General features: G+C 42.6%; 1 protein-coding gene and 1 long non-coding RNA gene across 12 annotated transcripts in view; one reads left to right on the top strand and one right to left on the bottom strand.

Moving 5' to 3' along the window:
- The window catches only part of LOC135107376 (receptor-type tyrosine-protein phosphatase kappa-like), a 79,021-nt gene extending 63,100 nt beyond the window's left edge, over window positions 1-15,921 (top strand). For 2 of the 11 annotated variants that reach the window (XM_064017145.1, XM_064017149.1), the window contains 14 exons: window positions 471-605; window positions 1,376-1,510; window positions 2,002-2,159; window positions 2,714-2,849; window positions 3,490-3,636; window positions 4,087-4,186; window positions 4,497-4,573; window positions 5,211-5,348; window positions 8,764-8,889; window positions 9,413-9,469; window positions 9,860-10,047; window positions 10,693-10,828; window positions 11,995-12,057; window positions 12,297-15,921. In XM_064017145.1, the coding sequence (XP_063873215.1) occupies window positions 471-605; window positions 1,376-1,510; window positions 2,002-2,159; window positions 2,714-2,849; window positions 3,490-3,636; window positions 4,087-4,186; window positions 4,497-4,573; window positions 5,211-5,348; window positions 8,764-8,889; window positions 9,413-9,469; window positions 9,860-10,047; window positions 10,693-10,828; window positions 11,995-12,057; window positions 12,297-12,347 (1,647 nt within the window). In that variant the 3' untranslated portion in view covers window positions 12,348-15,921. Of the gene's footprint in view, window positions 1-470; window positions 606-1,375; window positions 1,511-2,001; window positions 2,160-2,713; window positions 2,850-3,489; window positions 3,637-4,086; window positions 4,187-4,496; window positions 4,574-5,210; window positions 5,349-6,229; window positions 6,362-8,763; window positions 8,890-9,412; window positions 9,470-9,610; window positions 10,048-10,692; window positions 10,829-11,994 lie in introns of those variants that run through there. The other 9 variants (XM_064017148.1, XM_064017151.1, XM_064017146.1 and 6 more) reach the window with 8 other exon arrangements.
- Window positions 4,378-22,070, bottom strand: LOC135107377 (uncharacterized). Its single transcript, XR_010271739.1, has 5 exons — window positions 21,863-22,070; window positions 11,125-11,266; window positions 8,306-8,427; window positions 7,768-7,911; window positions 4,378-4,629 (listed from the first exon to the last, which is right to left on the bottom strand). It is a non-coding gene; the product is annotated as an uncharacterized LOC135107377 (long non-coding RNA).
- Window positions 22,071-23,975: the final 1,905 nt, after the last annotated feature.

Here is a 23,975-nt window from a genome sequence, read left to right as displayed (position 1 = left end):
TAATGAGAAAAATCATTAAGAGGAGTCATGTTTTTGCTGATAGTGTTTACATCTTTACCACGGAACGGCTAGGCAACCCTTGACTTAGTGGTGGCGCCTGACTTAGTGGTGGCAGGGATGTGAGGATGTCGTGAAAGGGTAAAGACATTTTTATATATTGGAGAAAACGACAAAAGCAAAAAAAAAAAAAAAAAAAAAGGACAAAAAAAAAAAAAAAAACGTCCTTTCATTATGCTGTTCCAGAAAAAAAAAACAATAAACAAGATAAATAAATAATAAACTGAGAAAAATAAAATTGTACCCGAAAACAAACTCGCAGTAACAGCAATACCCTTAAGAAATCACACCTTTCTCTAATGTGTGCACTTCTTTTATTTACATTGTGTTCTTCCCTCGTATTAAATTCCATAGCTAACACTGCTGCAGTACACTTCTTAATCTACCTGAGCGTGTCCCATCCCCTTTTCCAGAGCCTGCTGACCCCCAAGGCTTACATCGCCACGCAGGGGCCGCTGGAGAACACAATCGTCGACTTCTGGAGGATGGTGTGGCAGCAGAAGACTCGCCTTATCGTCATGCTCACCAAGACCTTCGACTTCATCAAGGTGGGACCAGCAACACGCGAGGGAGACTGTCTGTTTAGGGGACTGTGTTTGGATCTGCTGTTAGGGTCGTGTGGTTTAGGTTTGCAAGACTCAAGGGGACTGTTTCTTTTAAGGATATTATGGTTTAGATTTGCAAGACTCAAGGGGATTGTGTCTGGATCTGCTTTAAGGCTCGTGTGGTTTAGGTTCATGCGGTTTGCGTTCTGTTTTAGCGTGTTGGTGGGAAGTGAGGGTAGGTAAAGTTGATAGGTCTGTGGGTGATAGTACTTGAGGATTGGTAGGTAATGGTGGAGTTAATCGCTTTTAACGGTTTAGGGACTGTGGAGGTGAAAACAATAGGTTAATAGAAGGTGTTGGTAGTAACGCACCTATGGAAAATTTTGTACGTGTCGGTCTAAGTTATGTAATGCAAATGAAGATATTTTGTTGAAGAGGAATCGGAATGTAGTTATGAAAAAAAAAAAGTAACTAATAAAAGTAACAGTTTTATGGGGAGAAGGAATCATGCTAAAATTATGAACGATATTATTGGTTAACTAGATGACAACGTAGCGGTATATACATTGCACGATTCTCTTACTCAGCATACGAATACTTAACAAACCTCGTGATTCTCTGTATGGAAAAGTTACAACAAAAGCAACAATTACTTCAGTTTTTTCCCCTACGAACTTTGCTTTGTGAAAATAGTACTGTAGGTAAAAAATACTAAGTAGATGAGGTGGCGTTGGCGGGGAGAAGAGGCTGAGGGAGTGTGGTGTGCGGCGCAGGTGATGTGTGTGCAGTACTGGCCGGCCATGGTGGGCTGCTCAGACCGCTACGAGGGCATCAAGGTGGACCTACTCAAGGAGGAACAGCTCGCCAACTTCATGATCCGGACCATCAAACTCAGCCTGGAGGAAAATGTAAGTCATCATAGTGTCCATTTTTTCCTTTACTATTTTTCCCCTATTTTCCTCTGTTCTCATTAACCTCTGAGATTTTTAGAGACAGAGCAAGATTATATGAAGACTCCTATGAAAAAGGTTTAGATTTTACTTTAAATGTCAAAAATCGGTTATTATATTACGTACAGGAGGTGAATCTGAAGAAGACGATGAAGAAGAAATGAAAGCATAACATTCACTTGTATATATTAAAACTGTTGGTTATGGGTGATTACGTTTAGCTAAATCTCTCTCTCTCTCTCTCTCTCTCTCTCTCTCTCTCTCTCTCTCTCTCTCTCTCTCTCTCTCTCTCTCTCTCTCTCAATCCCAGTCCCTTCACCACAATCTATCTCTCTGAAGCAACGACACAAGACCACTCTACGTCTAACCACTCTACGTCTGTACTCACTTTAATGCTTTGCCATCTAGTGACTATGGGCGAGACAAACTAACCTATCTCTCCCCGCCAGCCCGAGGAGGAGCGGGAGATCGTCCAGTTCCACTACACAGAATGGCCGTCACACACCCAGCCCTTCATCAACGCCCTCCTTGAGTTCAGACGAAGAGTGCGGATATGGATGAGGTCGAACATAACACCGGCTGACGGGCCCACTGTTGTCCACTGCAGGTTGGGTTTGCTTCCTTTGCTTCTGGTCTTGGGTGAGGGATGCATTGTGGTTCTATGGAATGTGTGGTGTGAGGTGTTATTATCTGAAAGCTGGAAAGTGATCGTGTTGTTGATATAGTCTTTTTGTCACTTTGTTTCTCTTGACGCTTTGAAATGTTTGTTTTTTGAGCATTTGTAGTTGTGTTTTATTTATTTATTTAATTATTTATTTTTTTTTAAGCTAATAGTAATTTCCTTTACGTGCATTTTTTTCTACGTTTTTTTTTTCTGTAAGCTATGAACTATTTATCTAATACACATTCTGTTTTAGTATGTACGTGTTAAGGAGTCTAGCTCAGTGCACGCAGAATGAGAAAAAGTCAACTTATATTCCACTCATGAAAAAAGAAAAGAAAATGTAGTTATAATATATCACAAAAAAAAAAAAAAAAGTGAAGTATATTTAGTTTCGTAGGTGTCTTGATACTCTTCACCACTCTACATAAATAGCAAACACTCATACGCCACTGTAAAGAGGGAAAGAGCGTGGAAATTAGAGATGCCTGTGTTTTCAGTGACGGCGGCGCCAGAACGGGTGTGTACCTCGCAGTGGACGCAAACCTGGAGCTTCACGAGGAAGACGGCAAGCTGGATGTATACGGCTACGTCAAGAGGATGAAGCAGGCGCGGCCGGGGCTCATAGAGACTGTGGTGGGTGGTGGTGGTGGTGGTGCCAAGTATGGGGAACAAAATCCAGTGACCTATGAATGCATGTCTAAACTGAGCGATACAGAAGTATGTGTTGGGGAGCAGAGCGGTGACACTTAGTGGGTCTTGATAAATAATCTCTTCATCACCTCCCAAAAGATTTAAAACAGGTGATGTGTTGTGCATTATGTCGCATCCTTCACTCAGGATCTCAGGGAAGTTGCAGTCGCCCGTGTGCTTGAGTGTCCGGGGCTGCAGTAAACGTGTGTTTCTGCCAGGAGTGATTTGAGCAAGATGTGATGTGAATAGATGAGAGAGAGAGAGAGAGAGAGAGAGAGGAGTCATAAAAATAGGTAGACAATCACATGCATACAAAGAGATATAGACAGAATACAGACAGGTGTATGTGCACATAGACAAAAACAGAAGAGCAAATGTTTACATATACACACACACAAAGACAGAGAGGCAGGCAGACAGACAGACCCATAAAGCAAACATTTACTCCTTTAAAGTATGTGTCTACACCAGCGAGGTACTTGTATTAAGAGACAGTGAAGAGGCAGCCCCAATCAAGTATGTCAGCGCAGACCAGCCAACAAGTGTGTGTGTAGAAGACTAAGCAGACACTTTTCCCCGGCAGTCTCAGTATCGGTTCACTTACGATGCCCTAGAGGAGTTCCTGATGTGCGGGTATTCCTTCTTCCCCGTCAGTGAACTCTCGCAGCGGCTCAAGCACAAGTCCATGAAGGGCCCCCACAACAAGAGTGAATACCAGATCGAGTTTGAGGTGAGTCAAGAAATATATAGGTAGTTTGGTGAATAAATAAATGTATAGATTGATAAATAAATAAAATAGGTATCTAATAGTGTTAATTCCTTTCTCTTTTATTTGTTTTTCCTTTTTTACTCCTCCTCCTCCTCCTCCTCCTCCTCTTTCGATTGTTTACATTCTTGTTCTGGTTCATCTTTTGTTGTTGTTGTTGTTGTTGTTGTTGTCGTTGTTGTCTTCTTCTTCTTCTTCTTATTATTATTATTATTATTATCATTATTATTATTATCAGTAGTAGTAGTAGTAGTACGAGTAGTAGTAGTAGTAGTAGTAGTAGTAGTAGTAGTAGTAGCAGCAGCAGTAGCAGTAGTTGTAATAGTACAGTTCTTGTCATCACAACTATCCCCATCACTTTGAATCACCCTGCAGTGTTAAAGCAATTCACTAACTCAATGATCCCCGTTACAGAAAATTTGCAAGATGACGCCACGGTTTACCATCGGAGACTGTGCGGGAGGTCACCGGGCGGACAACAGAGTGAAGAACCGCAATGTGTTGTGTGTGCCACGTGAGTGTTGCGACACCCTTAGGTTAAGTTAATATGATCGGACCTTACGTGGCCTTGTGTTGTGTCCGAGAGAGAGAGAGAGAGAGAGAGAGAGAGAGAGAGAGAGAGAGAGAGAGAGAGAGAGAGAGAGACGACGTACTAGCTTGTGATCTACTGGGAAGGCAGATGAGTTACTGAAATAATACAACATCGAGGCGCGGTAGGTTTATAGGAGAGAAATCTGAGAGAAGCTTTGTACTAACATTAGATGATGTTATATTATGAATTATGTTAATGTTTTTTTTTTTCCGTGTGTGTTTCTTCATTGCAGCTGACAACTTCCGGCCGTACATCACTTCATTCCAAGGCAACAACAACACTGACTACATCAATGCAGTCTGCGTCGATGTGAGTTGGTGGTGCAGTCTTTGTTGTAAGCGTGCCATTGAAGAATTCTGCAATATCTTGAGGAATATTGGGATTACTACTACAGGTTCTGATATATGATAAAATGCAATATACATACATATATATATTCTAACTTTGAATTGTTAGAAATGTGTATAGCTATATTTCATCTACTCTTTTAGCTAGTACTGAAACTACTACTGTTCAATTTTTCTGCCTTTTTACTTCGCCTCACTCTTATTTCTCTGCTTAGTTGTAAGGCATCTTCAGTGCATCACAGTTTTGTCCACCCTTCCTACATACACGCCCGCACTCTGTCCCTCGCCGTGCATGGGCCCAATATCTGTCCTCTCCTTTCTAAACTTTCCTCCCTGGAATGTTCCTTTCTGCTGCGAGGTTAGTTTTCTCAGTGACTCATTGACAAATAGCGACAAAACCCAAGCATCCTTCCTCTCTGCTGTCCTAGTCGATGGCTCAGATTAGAGAACTCAAGTCTGCTCTTCCCTCTCCTAGAATTTAGGATACTAGAGGTCCTTTCCTTAGACTACTAATGTATATCCCTGTCAGTTTATCCCCATTTTACCTCATTTATTTTTTGGCCTCGCTTTTCCTCCTGTGTTTTGTGACGACTCCAAAGGGGTACTTGAGGCCCAGGGAATACATTGTAACCGAGTTTCCCCTCAAGTCGACCATCTCAGACTTCTGGTCGCTTGTGTACGACCATGAGGTGACCTCCGTCGTAGTCCTGTGCAACCCCTCACCCTTGGAGGCCTCGGTAAGGCGCCTAAAACGTCCTCATCATTTAAGTATTTCGTAAAATTAAAGCAGAAAGTGTTTCAGTGTTGCCAAGAACATGCTTGGCGCCGCTGCCTGGCCAAGTGTGCTTGAGGTAAGGAGTTTGGCCTCACCACTGAAACATTTTCACCTGTAAAGCAGCAGCAGACAATATTTTAAACACAGTCTTCACTTTGGAGTTACATAATCAAACAACCTTTTTTTCCTACATAAAGACCAGCATGTACCCTTCCAAGAATAATAATAATAATAATCTGCTGTCTACTTTACTTAAACTATTTCTTTTAAATATAATTAAAAAGGTACTCCTCTTCCTCCCACCTGTAGAAAGGTCCCTCTTCCCCGCGCCCCGACACCTCCCGCCCTCGCTCTTCCTCCCGTGTCCCGCGTGCAGCCTTCCCGCCTCCACCCCGTACCTCCTTGGTCACCCCGCTGCCCTTCCCTCCTCCTGGATGGTGTTGTTTTGCCTGCGTGCCTCTCACCTGTCTTGTTTTCATGCCGCACCGCCTCACTACCTCTGCCCCACCCAGGCACTCGTGAACATGACCCTGTTTCAACCTGGTACTTGTGAAACTGACCCTGTCTTACCCTTGCACTCGCGAAGCTGACCCTGTCCCACCCTGGCACGCGTGAAGCCAGTGGCATCCTGTGACTCCCTCAGGTCTGACAGAGTCACGTCCCTCACCCGACTCCACGGTCACACCTCTTAACACTCCCTGTGTCTCAGCCACGTCTCCTCCCTGCACTGTGTAACACGAGACACGAGTACCCGCAACCACTGTCACAGCGCCCCCAACACTTGCCCCTTGCCCCTCGCCCCTCCTTGTTCCCGCCACCTAGAGTCCGGTCCCGTCTTTGCAGGGCTACACCCACCCTCGGGAGTACATAGTGACAGAGTGGCCGACGTCTCAGACCTTGGGAGATCTGTGGTCTCTCGTGTTTGACCATGACTGTGCCGCGGTCGTGGTGCTTTGTTACCCCACAAACGCTGTGGTAGGAAGCTCGGCGCCGCCATGGCCGCCTCACAGTCTTGAGAACACTAACCCATTGATGTGTTTCCCGGAGAAATGAGCCTCGCCTTTCCCCACAAATAATTCAGAATGATGACATGACTAGTGCTGGTGATGAAAGGATTAATCTTCACGTCAATAATGGTGTTTCTCCTTTCACTGACAATGGGCTCTGTGCTTCTACTGATGCTGTGGAGTGATATTTTACCTACTATTAGACCTTAAAGCTCTGGTGAACCTTTTCATACCAGATTCAACCAACCACCCTCCCCATTTTTTTGTACGATACTTAGCAAAATTATTTTCTTTTTCTTTTAGAGAAGTCAGTATTGTGTTGACCAGTATTTATAGACCCCATGATTTTATGCAATGAACATCTTAAGGACACATAATACACACAGTCTCTCCCCCCATCTCTCTCTCTCTCTCTCTCTCTCTCTCTCTCTCTCTCTCTCTCTCTCTCTCTCTCTCTCTCTCTCTCTCATACATACACACACACACACACACACGCACACACACACACACCTTTATCTCCGCATTAACCCGCTGTCTGGAAAGCATGGCTGTGTTGAGGAGTCATCGAAGAAGCAGGGAAGTGTTACTGTTAGCCGAGCACCTTGAGTTCCCCATAAGACCCTTGAGCCACACCGCCGCTGCGCACAGACACCCGAGGGCCGATCCCCGCGCTGGGACAGTCACGCGGCGCTCCCCTCGCCTCAGCACGGCTGGCATGACGCCTCCGTGCACTCACACTTCCCATTTTTTCCCCTTTGTTTCGAGTTTTAACATATGCATCCTTTGGACAACAATTGCAAAATCTTTTAAATAGTATTGGTTTGTACATACATGTAAGAAACTATATTTTTGTTGATTTTACATAAAGATTTTGAATTGTTGCCATCATGGAAGACGCACTAAATCAAGGCAGTGAGAGATGGCGCTCTCTTCGTCTGTTGTTGAAGTGTTTTCGGTAAAGCCTCGCGGCTGGATGCTCACTACTACTGTAACCGACTCTCCTATGATTATGTGAGCTAATGACGATCCATGGTTTTCATGTCCTAGGTATTACGATATTTTCATTGCTGAAATAACTTATAACTGAATTATTTCATGAAGATCTTTTCTTTCATGCACGTGTGGTGATCGCTTAATGTGAAAATGCTGCCTTGCCGGGTCTGCAGACACCGTTCAGTTTTAAATCCTCACCACATCTTATTTTGATAAATACGATGCCTGAATCGTAAAGTTATTGAATTAATTTGCATTTATTTTGTAAGCACTGTACAGCAAATTTTTTTTTTGCTCAAATCACTAACTAGAAGACAACGAAAACTAAATGATACTAGATATACATTTACGAATACTGAAGAACAAAAGGGCATCACTCACTGAGTAAAGTTTAGTGTGGTCTGCCATCGCTGCTTCATGAAGTGTTCTGAGGTGTGTGTCGCCCAGACCCACACACAGCCTTGGTGTGCGCCGCTGTGGTTGGCGTTGACTCACAGCTCGGGGGTTTGGCCAAAGGCTCCAATACTGTGTGTGACACCACAGATTATAACTATTTTTTGTTTTGTTTTACGACAATTTACCAAAAGACACACAATCTTTAGTTGCAAAGCTTTCCTCAATATAGGTATATTCGTATATTTATCCAGCTATGGCGTTCTTCACTGCATCTTTTCCCTCCCTTTGTTCCCATGGTTATTTTCTTAGAAATTTTTAAAATTTTGCATTTTTCAAGTACTGCTTTTGTTTCAGCTCAACGAGACCTCAGCCTAGACTGTACTTTAATATTTTCCTCTCCTTCCAGAGAAGACCCTGTACTTGTAAAGTTATCCCATCTTAACCCCTTAATTTGTAAACAAATTGCATGTATCTTTTTGACTAGTGAAATAGAAACCAAAGTAAGACTCATCAGTGTATGTACTTGAGCGATGGAGACAGATGAGGTACTTGTCACGGCTCGCTTGATAATACATATGGCGTGCCGTGACGAGTGAGGGCGTGGTGCATTCCTTCACCACCTCGGCGCTGCTTGCGTGGCCTCGCCTGGACAGGGAACATTCCATTTAGGACTATAGTGTAGTTTCCGAAAATCTTTGGGAGTATTCATTGCTAATTAAAGTAGTGTTTTGGAATAGAAATATTTTTAAAATATGAAAAAATATGAACATTTCATGTGCTTTATATAAAAACATTACATAATATGAATGTCATTCGCTTTATGTAAAAATATTAAACAATCTGAATATTTCACTTTCTTTATGCAAAAATATGAGAATATGTAAACATTTCACTTATTTCACATTAAAAGTACCACATGTATGACAGTCCGTTAGATAAGTGCTTTGAGGTGCCCTTCCTTGACGCCCTGCCCCCCCACAGACCTACCCTCCCTTCTGGCCGGAGAAAAGCAAGTCAGTCAAGTACGGCCCCGTGTTCACCATCGACCACGTCAGTCACCAACACTACCAGAACATTCGCTCCTGGGTCTTCAAAATCACGAAAAAGGTGGGAGGACTTGTGTTGTGTGGTGTCCCTCATTTACTAGTGTTTTATTTTATGGACTTGTTGCATGCGAGGGTACAATAGTTACTCAACTTAGCTTCCTTTTCCTTCGTTTTCAAGACTTGTGATGTGATGTCAGCATTATGATGTTGAATAACTCATCATGTGACTTTTTTGTGGTTGTTTTGTAGTAGTAGTAGTAGTAGTGATAAAAGTAGTAGTGGTTGTCCTTTTTTTTTCTAATTTCTGTGGCGTTCGGGAATTTTAACATGGCGGTTTGTGTAAGTTAGTATTTTTTAGATACATGTATTCTTAACTGTGTTGCTGATGTGATGTATTGTTCCTTGTGTGTGTGTGTGTGTGTGTGTGTGTGTGTGTGTGTGTGTAATCCTGATCCCCGTATACACGCCCCCAACATCAACCATGGAGGGACCTGGTGGTTGGTGGTCCTTGCCAGTCTTACCGAGCCTGTCCTTACCTCCTCTGTGCTGTGAGCTTCTTTTATGTTGTGTTGGTGTGTTGCCAGATATTCTTCCCCCAACGCACCCAATTGGGCACGTACGACACCTTGCAGGGTAAACACGTGAGTACTACGTATGTATCGTAATAATGAAATACGTATATCAATGTAAAGATTCTGCTTCACCTGAATACACAGTTTGATGATGAACTATTACGAAACTGTTATATCAAGCTTACCTATTCTTAAACGTTTTTTTCTCAGGTTCTCATGAATGTCTTTCCCACTGATGATGACGCAGAATCCTTGTTAAACTGTCACCTGAATCATGAGGACACTTTTGGAAAATTCAGTAACATCCACTAGAGCCTGTTTATAGTGCATGAAATAAGATGTCAAAAAGAATTCGGATCTCCTTCCCTGGCCTGATAGAAATAAACATCATTACATGTTCTGTAAAATCTTGACGCACAACCTTACTCTCCTACTCAAACTCTGCCCCTTGTCCGGCAGATCGTGTCGCTGACGGAGTTGATGGCAGGCATCAAGGCAGAGCCCAAGTCGTGCCATCTCTTCCAGCTGATGTGTTGGCCGCAGGGACACAAGGTGCCCACTTCCACTAACGCCCTGGTGGAGTTGATGAACATGGTGGAGAGGTGGAGGCAGCGGACTGGCTACGGCCCCGTGGTGGTGGTTAGCCCGTGAGTGTGGATCGCTGGTTTTAGTCTATCATTTAGTGTCTCTAAGTGGTATAGGGGAATAGGGAATGTAACAAAGGTGACATAAGTAAAATCGTCAGGATCAGTAATGAGGACTGGACAAGAAATAGTGTGTTCAAGCTCAATAAAGTTAGATAAAAAAAGACAGGAAGGAATTGCTTCTCAAATAGAGTGTTAGATGAATGGAACAGTTTCAGTAATTAGCTTGATAGTCCATAGTCATTACGGAGTTATGAAAAAGGATTAGATAGATTTATGAATGAGGCTGATAAAGTGGAAATAGATAGGTATGTTTTATTCAGAGACTGCCACGTGTAGACCTGATGGCTTCTTCCAGCTTCCCATTTCTTATATTCTTATATTCTTATGTCTTATGTTTAAGCTGAAAGACCCCAGAACATCCTACATATATAATGAAAGTATTGCTGTTTTATTGACTTGCATCTTAATGAATCACGAACAGAAAATTGTGTGGTGATTCCAAGAATAGTCTGTCAGTGGTGCCTACCTTGAAATTAACTCAGTGTGTGTGTGTGTGTGTGTGTGTGTGTGTGTGTGTGTGTGTGTGTGTGTGCAGGTGTGTTTATGGCCATCTGTGCCTCGCTCATCGTGCTATCCCCTCCCCAGGGACGGCATGAGCCGGGCGGGCGTGTACTGCGCGGCAAACGCGTGCATCGAGCAGGTGGTGCAGCACGGCGAGGTGGACGTGTTCCAGGCCGTGCACACCGTCAGGCGACACCGACCACAGCTCATTGGAAACATGGTACGTGTCCTCAACACCCACACACACACACACACACACACACACACACACACACACACACACACACTCAAACTCGCACGCACACACGTATGCACACGCCACACCACCCACCGACATACCAATGCACACACGTTATGGTAATATAATTTTATTGCCGTCTGATGACTTAGATATAACAGTTCGCTTCCTGTAAGGTTCAGATAATTTCAGTGACGTCCCGTACATCGCTGAGTTTGTACTGAACACAAAGTTTTAGCTTTCTTGCACTTAGGAAATATACAAATGGTTGCACTCACGATTCCTCTGAAGCAGCTCTGCAGTGGCCAGCTCCAGGCAGGTGCTTCCTCTAGGGCTGAGTCTAGGCATTAGATGAGCTATTTTTTACTTTCCTCCAGCAGCTTGAACCTTTCTTGACTGATAATCCAAATAATTTCATATCTGAAAGTGCGAGAAATTATTATTTGTCATTATCAATCAAATATTAGATTGAGAATATATATATATATATATATATATATATATATATATATATATATATATATATATATATATATATATATATATATATATATATATATATATATATATATATATATATACACAATTCTTACTACCCTATTTAACGATAATATTACAGTTATAGTGACAAAAAACTGTATCCTGGCGCATTGAGACTAACTATTAAGTGACCATGATCTGAAAACACAGTGAAATAAGTCAGCAGATGTGACAGTCTGTGAACTGTTCTTACATATCAGATGTGAGTCATGAAGTTAATAATAAATATTGCTAGGTGATTCACCGCTGTGTCTTAACCATCGAGTTCTGTGCTTTTCTAACCACGAAATACTCGCTAGGCACGCTTGAAGTTTGAAGCTGTCCGATAACAACGATTGCCCCAAACCATGACGTGCCTAATGATTAGTGAGAGTTGACCTGTGTCACATTTTGTCCCACTGTGATCCATGTCGGTGTTACAAACCACTAATTTGTACTCACATACTTATACTGTACTTTCCAACTTTGTATTGTTAATGACTGTGAGGAAGATGTCTACATGCAGAGATCTCTCCTCATTCACCTGTTGTTACCACGTGGCAGGCATTCCTTCACGCCGGCACAGTTAATTTTCCTAATATACTTTTTCTCTACTTTCTCCCAAACAGACAGAATACAAATACTGTTATGATCTCGTCCTGCACTATGTCCTTCACTTCCTGTCCAAGGAGGTAAAAAAGTGACGCTGAGGCTCAAGAGTGGAAGCAAAGCCCCGCCAGGACAGCGCTCACCCTCCCCCACCCTGTAAACCTGAACTAACAGTGGCGGTGGTGGTGACTAATGTAGTGCAGTCTCCTCCTGTACTAACTCGGAGGTCTCCCGTGAACTATACTGTGACTATTGACATATTTACTCCACTCTGCTGTTGAACACCTGGCTCATACCTGCCGTGGCACGGTCTCTTTTCCAGGACGGCGAAGAAAACAATCAAGGGTCGACACTCAAAGAAATACCGAGATAAAGGTGTTCGATGCTTTAGCAGGCATTACCCAAGAGACTGGATGCTCTTCCCTCCTCTCCTGTACATCTTGTCGCATCTCTCCTTCTCTCACACTCCTGTTCTCCTTGTCTGTTCTCCTCCATTCTGCTCATTGCCGTTACGTGGTGTTGTTATTGTTTTGTTGATGTTGTGAGTTAAGAAAAGTAACAAGCCAGTGGCGCCCTGCTGGCCCAGACAGATCTCGCTATAATATTGTGCTGGGGGTTTGTGCATCAGAGCTTCACGATACATGATCTTTCTCTGAGAAACACACTCGGTTCACCTTCCGAAGCAAAGAGAAAGTAATGGAAAATAATTCGATTACACTTGGCTCACCTTCCGAAGCAAGAATAAAGAAATGGAAAAGAACTGTGACCTTAAAGGAATGTTTTAGAAATTACCTGACTGTCTGGCACGCGACACGAAGTTGTTGGTGTTAACCGAAGTCGCGATGTGCAGAAGGACAGTGTTACTCCGAGTGCGTCAAGCGTGGCGACACACAGTAGCCAGAAGACCTCGAATTTGTTCACAGAAGACTGAGGAGTGGCAGCACATCGGGCTGCACTGTGCGGTGCGGCCCGCCACAGCCTGGATCACTGTGACCTCTTGCGACCTACACTGTTGTTGGGCGATTGTTTGGTTGACAATTCGACAACCACACACACGCACACACAACTCTGTAAAGATTTTCTGGTAAATAGGATCTTTTCTCCCGGTAATCTTGCAGCTCCTAATAGAAGCACGTGTCAGATGTCATGTATCGCCAGTAAGAGAAATTAGTCGTGCGGTATTTGCACCATTAGCTGCCTGATGCCCAATGTAACTGACAGCGTGTGCCGAGTAGACAGTGAAGGTCTTTGTGATAGTTTTGTACAGACGCACAACACACCCCAGTGGTGGACGACCCAGAAGGAAGACAGATGCTCTTCCATGTTGAGTTGAGTTGTGTTGACATGAATGGTTAAGTGAACGATGGTTTTCGTTATCGTTCTTTTTGATTTTTTTTTTTTTTGATGTTCGAGTCTTTTTTTATGATGAACCTTTTATTTTTAGTTGTGTCATGGTTTACTGTTGTTGACTTAGTGGTAAGCTTGTAAATATTTGTGGTGGGTGGTGAGTTATGAATTCCAGTGGAAGCAGATTTTATTTTGGTGCACAAGCCAGACTTATTGTAAGAGGCTGAAGTGTGATAACCCTTCCTTAGTTCCTTCACATTTAGCTCATCCACCCCGTCAAGTGTTGTTACTCCTGGAACATCGCAACAGGCTGGTGCAGAATGTTATGGTGTACATTTTTATGTCGTGTACGTGTGACGTGGTGCGCTGCGTGCCTGGCTTGGTGTGGACGAGAAGGGCGCCTGACGCCCAGTACAATCATTCCTTTCCCCGTGTCTCAAAGACGTGGCCGTACCTGAGGTGCTGGCTGGCCCGCGCTGGCCATCTCACTCTGCTCAGACCAAGTGTTGGCCAAAGTATCTCACCAAACAGTGTGGTCTTGTCCCTCACGGAAAACACCTGCACCAGTGGAGGGAGAGTGCGGCCCACTGTAATGTGTATAATGTGTTCGTTGGTTACTTTAACACTTTTGTAGCTTTCGCCCTAGACGCCACGGCAGTCTGGCGGCGCCGGCACTCCCCCGCGGGAGTGTGAGCGTCACCCCGACTCTGTGGCGGTGGTGTTCTTGGGAATGGTGACAAATGTAAATGGAGAAATCAGAATGCTTTTACTTTCTTGTGTTAGCAATTAGCATATTACATGACATCTTTTCAGATTGTTAACACAATTTTCTGTATATATAATGATCTTGAGCATACTTATAACAGTGTATGCACTGTGCGCACCGCAAGTCGCTTGAGCAGCGGCTCAACGCGGGAACACATGCTGCACGGCAAGGCTCTCTCTGTACCTACAGTACTTTCCAAAACACCAAAAGCGATGCACGTCAGATTCATAGTTTAGAAAGCCAATATGCAACGCGTTAAACATTTCTTTGCTAATTTCTTTCTAAAGTGAATGAAGATTAGCACTGTTGTGTACCGAAGACAAGAATCACACCCATTCATTCTTTCCTTGCTCACCGGCACTCACCGACACTTTTCCTCAGGTTTATGATAAACCTCGTCACGAATATAAGCATAATTCATTACGCTAAGATAGTTTCCGTGAATAACCAGTCCCTGCTCAAGCCTTTCCCGAAGCAGCGGCGCTTCCGCCTCGCCGGGACTCGGCCGGCGGCCCAGGGAGATTTGCAGTCTGGAAGTGTAACAAGATACTGCTCACGATGAAATCTGGAGACATTTACACACTGAGCGTGCATGTTTGCACTCACTGAGAGTTGTAGTTCTGGAACATTATACCCTAACACTAGACGTAACTTTTAGTTTCATAAATTGTCCAGCAGTGTCACGCCGCCCAGACACTGCTGTGTGTATATAGATGTAGCTGTTCTTATACCCTTGAGCCTGGTGATGAAACACGTCATTATGGGCACCACCTGCGCGTGACCCACCCGCCTGTGGCGCAGTGACTCGCGTTTCACTCGCCGTGTGGATTACATCAAGTGTGACCCACGTAGTGAATCGGTCATACTAAGCTTTTAGAAGTAAGGCGAACACATCAAGGTTCTGAGTACAGTCGTCATAGTGAATCATTCGTAAACTCTTGAAAATGTTAAAGTTTCTGCGGGAAAAGCGGACACTCGAGAACCTGAAAGTTGCAATGCTTCTTTATCTTTAACATCCCTGAAATAACGACAGGAATGTGTCTTGAGGGCAGTGCCATTATTTCACTTCAAAACACACCGACAAAGTTTACAACTCAGGGAGACTTTGATGAAAAACATGAAAAATATGATGGTTGGTTCCGATCATTAATATTTCCGTTCCTGTCAACACGCGTGGGTCACTTTTGTGGGTCAAGATGTCTCCCGCTGCCATCGGCCTTCATAGGTCAGCCTCCCTCCCTCGTCCTCTGTGTCTCTGTGCTCAGAGGGCGCGGCTCAGGTCTGGGATACATTAAGGATAGTTATTTCCTTTGTGCCGTCAACTATTTCATTTATTTATTTATTCATTTTATATTATTTCGATAACACACATATTTTATTTTCAATCGATCGTCATTACTTTCAGTACACGCGACACAAATCCTTGTTTAAAAGGCTAAAACTCGCGTCGCGCGGCGTGAGTCGCGCGGCGTCAGGTGCTGGCTTGCTGTGTGCAACATGGATAGTTTTGTTAAGGATCCCATTCACACGATGTACATATGATCACATGTCAGACGAGCAGGTATTTCCTTATCCCTGTATTGTTGGGAATGATAATTCTTGTGAAATACTGTAACAGGCAAATAAAAATCGCTCTCACAGGTCTTCACCTTTTTTTGTTAGTAGCTATTAAGGAAACGTTACCTAATTATGTTACGTCAGCACGTCTAGCAGCAATACTACACGAGGTGGTTGACGTGCCGTGCACACAACATCTCACACTAGAAGCACTCACTTGCCTTGTTCAGGAATGATGGTCTTGTGCCCCGGTTTATATTAATAAAATGTCCCAAAACACCTTGGTATGAATTTTTCTAATCTTCCTAATATATAATTAATTATTTAAGTGTGTCTGTATTTCCTATTGCTGTTTTGCTTGTAAAAACAAGGCAACAAGTATAATCCTCAGTGGATCTATAACTATACCCTGATGATGCTGAGACTGTGTACGCGGGGTTGCTGATGCCTCGAAATACGACATGAAACACTGAGTCTTTATCCTCAGCAAGACGTTCGGCAAGCCAAGGCAGAGCCGCCGCCGTTCCTTCATGTTAGTCACGTGTGATCTAAACTGTGTGACGTGAATGCTGAGAATGAAATCAGCATCTAAACCAAACGCCAAGAAGATGAACGTGACGTATCCATTTGTGTTTCTGAAAGATGATTCGAAACAATACTCGAAACAATATTTTTTCTCTCATTCTACTTTTTTTCTTTTTAATAGTACTAAGTGGATTATATGACATAGGTCTTCATGCTTCAACTCATTAACTAAAGTTCATATTTATTAAAAAGTCCTTCAGTAAATCACACGATGAGAGGGAGAGTGGGGATGTGTCACGCTCCGTTTCGAAGCGAGTGGTCGAGCAGATTGCATAAGCAAAAAGCCATTTATTGCACTCATAGGGAACAAAGTTACAAATAAAGTTATTTATAGCTGTAATCAAGTGATGAAATGTTTCAGGGTATCCTCACTAGCGCAGATGTAAGGCTTAATTGCTTCCTGCGCTGGGAGGTGGTGCGCAGTGGGCATCCCGACGAGGCATCCATCACACAGGAGGCAGCGCTCGCTTCGTGGCCGGCGGGATTATCTTGTGTCAGTGATTAATTACGCGTCACGTGCCTTTGTGAGACTGAGTGCCCTAGGGGAAGACGTTAAGCAGAGCGAGGTGAGTGAGTCTTTGTTGTACTGGTTACCCTGACAAGGCGGAATGACGCTGTCTTAGCTTAATAGTAGAGTAAGAGGTACGGCCATTTTCGGTGAAGAGCAGAGTGGGAGAGTTGGCCTGGCCCTACACGGTATCTACTGCAGTGGACTGTGGAATCAGCCGGGCAGTCAAAGCGGGTATCACACTAACTCCAGCAACGCCGCCTGTCTGTTGCTTACTGAACAATTATTCTGGGCAAAATCTAGAGATGCTAACGTACAAACGAGTGTTCTATGACTGCACTCGCTAGCAGACGACGGACACACTGCATCAGGACAAACAGGTCGTGGTTAGAGTATTTTAGCTATAGCCCTCAGCACTGTCCCTTATTGCTGAGGAAGAAGAGGAAGAAAGAAAAAAAAAAAAAATGAGGCGCGAGACGGCGGCTGTGGGATAGGGAATGGCTGGTCTGTAGAGAACAAGCGTCCGCCATGTTAGGATATTTTCTTTGAAGTGGCAGCTTTTCTCTTTAGATTTCACATTAGAAAGAATTATTGGAGCCAGTGTTCCAGGAGTGACGGACATGCGGCGGTGGTTGGAGGTAGAGTGATGCCACTGAGTACGTGTTGCCAAGGCCCGTATCCTGAAACACTTCTTCGCCGCACTTCCACTACTTTCAGAAGGCTCTAGTTGAAGTTGCTGGATTTCTAAGTATGTGACAGATTAACACATGATTTCTACATTATTAACACGAGAAACACTCTTTAGAATCAGGCTGATCATCTGTGGCCCTTGAAAATCTGAAAGTAGTCGTGGTGATAGAGCAAAGGGTTTCTGGATACGGACCAGATTTATGCCACATGGCTTGTAGGAGCGGTTGATCGATTGGCGCAGCAACATCGTGTCTTGCCGGAGTCTTCTACGTAACGAGCCGAGCTGTATGTTGAGGAGTGGCGGGTTCCCGGTCCTATAAGTAGTGTTTCCGTGGCGCCGCGGAGGCAGTTATTAAAGCCGGTTTTGTTGGAGCCGCTCTTCGCAAGACACTTAGCGGGTTATTGCCAATGGTTGTTGGGTTGTTAAGAGAAAAAACTCATCCCTAACCACCTGAATGTTAGTAAGTTTTATAGTAGAGGAAGGGATGACAATGGTGTTGCGTTAGCGAGTTGTTGTCAGTGGTTGTTAGTGGTGAAAGAAAAACATCATTCCTACCTTTTTAATGTTACCTATGGTTATGGCAGAAGAAGCGATGGCAGCGGTGTTAAGTTAGCGAGTGGTCGTTAGGATGGTGAATGTGAAAGAAAGATTTTAAAGGGAATTGTCATGCGCCGAAACAGTTTAATAAAATCCCGTTTGTTTTATAGCTCGGTCTTCAAGATACTTTAAAGACAACTTGTAGCGACGTCAAAGGGAATTTGTGTGTTTAATTCCTCTAAAGATCACAAATCACCGCATCCCCAACTTAGTGTCCTTTTTGGTAAACGGTTTGAAGAAAGTAACTATCTACGTAATTACTTGCCTGCTTGCCTCCCTCTCTCTCTCTCCTTCCCTCCCTCTCTCCCTCCCTTCCTCCTGTCCCTTCCTCTCTTCCTGTCTGCCTACCTACCTTCCTAGTAAATTACGTACCTACCTACCCGCATACCCACCTACCAACCAACCTAGTAAATTACCTACCTATTCACTTACCTATCTACCCACCTATTTACCTACCTACCAACATTTCTTCCTGTCTACTTACTTGCCTACATAACTAACTACCAACTTATCGCAGTAGCTAAATAATTAAGGAACTAAATAGATAAATAAATAAATAAAACCATAACTGAAAACGACAGGTAATAAACTAAAATTAAGACAACATAACCGCGAGGGATTTTGTTTAGTCATTCATAAAATAATTTTCTATGAAGTGGTATGAAAAGAAAACAAAACTTTATAGGGCTGACTAAAGTATTACCATTCTTGTTGAAAATAATGGAAGACTAGAACGTTCAGTTACAGTTCAATGTATACAAGTACTACGGGTCCTCAAAAGTCCTGTGTATGTTATGGGTGATAAGAGTAAGTGGTGCTGTAGATGATATTTTTTTTTTTTATTTATTTATTTCCAAAGACCGTCAGCAATACATACACACAATTATTAGTACCACCACCACCACCATCACCACCACTACCATCATCCTCAACCATGAATTTCCATCAGATTATATTATTATTATTATTTATTATTATTATTATTATTATTATATAACATGTACCTGAGAGAATGAGCAAGGACAAAAATATTTAAAAGTTGGCTATAAATATCATTCCCAAGATAGATAGATAGAGAGAGAGAGAGAGAGAGAGAGAGAGAGAGAGAGAGAGAGAGAGAGAGAGAGTTTACATTAGTTTCCGAGCACTTGAATATATCCACAGGTATTAAGGTTACTAATGAGGCAAACTGCAGTGCTGTCATTTATTACGGAAGGCTGACTGGCTGGCGGTGGTAAACACTGAGATCAACAGTTTTGTATTGCTAATGTAAAGACGGCTCCCTACTTGATGAAGCAGCCTTCCTACCCTTATTTTTAGTTAAAGCGACATGTCAACTCAAGGGATTTTAATAAGCAAATATCTCGACGTGTCAATTAAGCCACACCTCCTTTGTCAACCCCACTCCATGTCCGCTTACCCATCCCCACTACCTCCTTGTTTCTACGTTTCTCATACCCCCCTCCCTATTACCTCCATCTTACTCCTCCCCCCTCACAATCTCTCTCTCTCTCTCTCTCTCTCTCTCTCTCTCTCTCTCTCTCTCTCTCTCATATCTAAACATTCAAGGCAATTTTTACAATATAACGCGCGCACGCACACACACACACACACACACACATTCCCCTTCTAGATTAGACTTAGCTTTAGGATAAATGTTAAGTATTTCCCCACCCCCTCTGTTTTTTTTTTTTTTTTTATGTAGGAAGGACACTGGCATGATGTACAGGCAGGGAGGGAGGCAGGAAAAATGTCCGTCTCGGTGCTTATTTTTACGTACGGCATTTCATTTTGAAACTCACGAGAAGAAAGACGCCCAGACTGGACTGCAACAAAAATCTGCACATTTTCAGTTTGTTAACTGCCTAAAGAATAAACCGTTTATTATTATTATTATTATTATTATTATCATTATTATTATTATTATTATTATTATTATTATTACACACACACACACACACACACACACACACACACACACCACCCATACCGCAGGTGAAGGATGGTGAGACGTCATCATTCCCTTTCGTCTATGGATTAACCTCTGGAGAGAAAGAAAAATGAAAGGTGGGGGAGGGGCGGTAAGGGCTACAAGACGATGTTCTTCCTCTTGTTAGTGTAAGCGACAACTTAGATAACATTATACCCACCTTTGTTTACTAACTGGACTGTCATTAGAAAGTACCCGTAGATGTTGGTGTTTTTACTTGAGAGAGAGAGAGAGAGAGAGAGAGAGAGAGAGAGAGAGAGAGAGAGAGAGAGAGAGAGAGAGAGAGAGAGAGAGAGAGAGAGAGAGAGAGAGAGAGAGAGAAACCCCTTCCTCATCCATTCCTCCTCCTCCTCCTCCTCTTCCTCTCTTCATTTTCTCCTTTTCCTTCTCCTCCCCCTCCATTCCTCATTTATTCCTCTTCCTTCTCCTTCTACTACTACTATTACCACCACTCTCCACCCATCCTCCACCTCCATTTCTCCTTCCTTCTCCATCTCCTCTTCCTCCATTCCTCATTTCTTCCTCCTCCTCCTGCTACTATACACAGTCTACACATCTTATTCTGGAGAACACCTAGAAATACCTGGAAAACACTGGAAATTGAGAGAAATATTGACGAACAGACACGGGCAGGGAGGAGAGAAGGTCTCGGTCTGGGTCCTGGGGTGGGTGGGCGCTCTGAACGGGGCTGCAACATGCACTTTATTTAATCCTTATTTGGGTCATTTTGGGTTAATTTTTGTGGTTAATTCTGGCTTTCCTTCACGTCTGAGTCTGGAAACACACAGAGGTTTAACTAAATATTGATGTACAGGCAGGGAGGGAGGCAGGAAAAATGTCCGTCTCGGTCCTTATTTTTACGTACGGCATTTCATTTTGAAACTCACGAGAAGAAAGACGCCCAGACTGGACTGCACTATATATTCTGACCTGCCATATACTTCAACCAACACACTGAACATTGACGGAGAGAGACTGGAATGGAGGGATGTCCCGGGTCTCGGTACAATGATGACGTCACTGATGACGTCACACATATACGTACGTAAATCCATTTTAAAATTGACCCCTCGAAAAAACGAAACTAGACTGGAATGCTTTATATATTCTGACTTGCAATATACTTTAGTATATACCTGGAATATAAAAATATTTCCAGCCTGACTAATAATAAAGAAAAATCCAAAACAATAGCTGTAATTTTTATGAACAGGGCTACAAAAAACTTATAATATCGAGAAGGAAAACACAGCTAGACTAGATTATGTTAAATATTCTGAATTCAAAAAATCTTTACCTTCCAGATAAATAAAGAAAACACAAATTTCTCGTTATATAGAGAAAATATTTTTTCAAATCTATCAACGGACTTACTTTAAATTTGAAAATACGAATTGTTACACTAGATTTTATTGGATATTACTACTTGGGACACATTTCTTATATTTTTTAAGTCTTAAATAAAACACCAAAACAATCCTAGACGTGCTAATAAGAAAATGAGAAATTTATAGAATGACGAAAGTGTTATTTTAACCGAAAACAAAAAAGCAGCTAGACAAGATTCTATTACATACTATAACTTGTTATACTTTTCTATTAATAAATTAATTATCAAAACAATGCAAACTCCATTAATAAAAAAAAATAAGATGATGATATAGAGCCGAAGCAGTTTTTTTGCGCCTTCTCCATACCACCTCCTCCTCTCCCCTGCCCCTCACACTCCTCCTCCTCCCCTCCACCTACACGTCCTCCACCTACTCCTACACAGGGAGCCTTTAAATCACCTGGAAAAACCTGCAAGATCCTCGAAATTACGCTAAATATGTGACGGGAAATGTTACCTTAGCCGCGGCGGGACGGGGCGGGGGTCGGAGGGGCTCGGCGGGGCTGGGCAGGTCGGAGCGCCAAGGATACCGTGGTATGGTGGTGTAGTGCTGTAATGTGTGGTATGATATAATGTATGGTAGTGGTGGTGGTGGTGGTGATGTGGTGTGGTATTAACACTACACTCCCACAAGCTTAACTGCCCTGTGTGTGTGTGTGTGTGTGTGTGTGGTGCCGATCAGAGACGAGCCACAAAGCTATATAATTGGTGTTTAACCCTTTAACTACCACTAGGTGTGTGTGTGTGTGTGTGTGTGTGTGTGTGTGTGTGTGTGTGTACATTACTTCAGTTGTTTGTGTGTATGTATATAAGAATGCATGCATGTATGTATGTGTGTATGTAAATATGTATGTGCACTTAGATTAGTGTATGTGCTCCTACGGCTCCCTACTTGATGAAGCAGCCTTCCTACCTTTATTTTTAGCTAAAGCGACATGTCAACTCAAGGGATTTTAATAGGTAAATATCATAAGCCAGAAGTCATGACGTGTCATTTAACGCCACACCTCCTTGCTGCTCTCTCTCTCTCTCTCTCTCTCTCTCTCTCTCTCTCTGTGTGTGTGTGTGTGTGTGTGTGTGTGTGTGCGCGCACGGTATATTACGTAAAGAAAAATAATAATAGAAATAAAAACAGTACTTGAACGAGTATATGATTTAAGTGAAGAAGAAACATTTTTGTCATCTCGCTTTTACTAACTTACTTTCTTACAGAGGTGACAGGTCGCTTTATTTTCGAGTTTCAATTAGAGCTTTTGGAATAACAATTTAAAACCAGTAGAGCGAAACTTTATAATTTACTTTTTTTCTTTTTTTTTTCTTTGTTCTTTTTGTTCCTTTTGCACTCGCCTTCATAATAAACACTTTATTCTCATTTACACGCGACCCTTGAACTGGAACTAATGGTTATAAGCAGCCGCCCATTTTATTATACGGTATCATTGTGTTTTATATATACTGTCACCCATAGCGAATTCTCCCATTATGAGCTGCAGGTTAGCGTACGGTCAGTGTTTTTGCCGCGTACGTTCGTGCATCTTGGATTTCGGCAGTACATTGTTACCGTGCTTAGTGAATGTCGAGGTTTTATTTTGCCTTGCTGGATTGGAAGTGTGTGTGTGTGTGTGTGTGTTTACTACTACTACTACTTATAATAATAATAATAGTAATGAACGGTTCATTGGCAAGGTGATAGGGACGCTGAAAATGGACATTTGAATAGGGAACACTTATTAATTTTACTTAGTGAAAACGAGGGATGTGCTAAAAACTTGCGTGCGTCTTTACTACGAAGAACGGTTAAGAACAAAAATAATAAATAACATTCAATATATATAAACAAGTAAAGATAAGGAAATAAAGTACTGTAAAAAACAAAAGTTAAAAGTTGGCTCTCAGTGGTGCTTCTGAAAATATTAACAAGTAAAACATTCGAGAGAAAGGCCACTTTAGTCTGAGGCGTATAGAGATGTTTATACAGAAGAGGCAGTCAACGAGATGCACATTATTTAAAAGCCTCAACCTGCAACCTGTCTTGGAGAGAGGGCAGGTTCACTTCTGTAAGCAAGGGCTGAATACTAAGAACAGTCACTGCATGGGAAGGATTTACATAGTCACTTTCAAGTGATTTCTCTCATTCGTGGCCTCAACTTAGAAATTGATAAAGTTATATTAAAAAAAAAAAAAGAAACTGGTTCTCAAATAGCGATAGGTGAATAGAATGGACACAGTAATCAGATTGTCAGTGCTGAGTCACTAGGGAGCTTTTAAAAGAATATTAGACAAAATTATGAATAGGGATTATAGGTAGAAATATGTAGACATGTTTTACACACTTAGCCGCTTGTTGGCCTGATGACTTATTGGAGCTTCCCTTGATTTCTTAACCCATTGACTGTTATGGTTTCTCTTTAAATTTGATAAGATGTCCTGGTGCAAGCAAAGAGTGTAATTGTGAAAGACAGGACAGGCACTAATAAGTTTGATGTAAAATTCAAGCCTCTTTTGGCACCTTCAGTTCCACTTTCCTCAATGAAATCGAATAGTCACTGAGTTGAGAAGTGCCACATAGT

The sequence above is a fragment of the Scylla paramamosain genome, chromosome 15 (genome assembly GCF_035594125.1).
Source record: "Scylla paramamosain isolate STU-SP2022 chromosome 15, ASM3559412v1, whole genome shotgun sequence".
In the NCBI taxonomy this organism is placed as follows: domain Eukaryota; kingdom Metazoa; phylum Arthropoda; class Malacostraca; order Decapoda; family Portunidae; genus Scylla; species Scylla paramamosain.
This window is presented reverse-complemented; position numbering and strand designations above follow the sequence as displayed.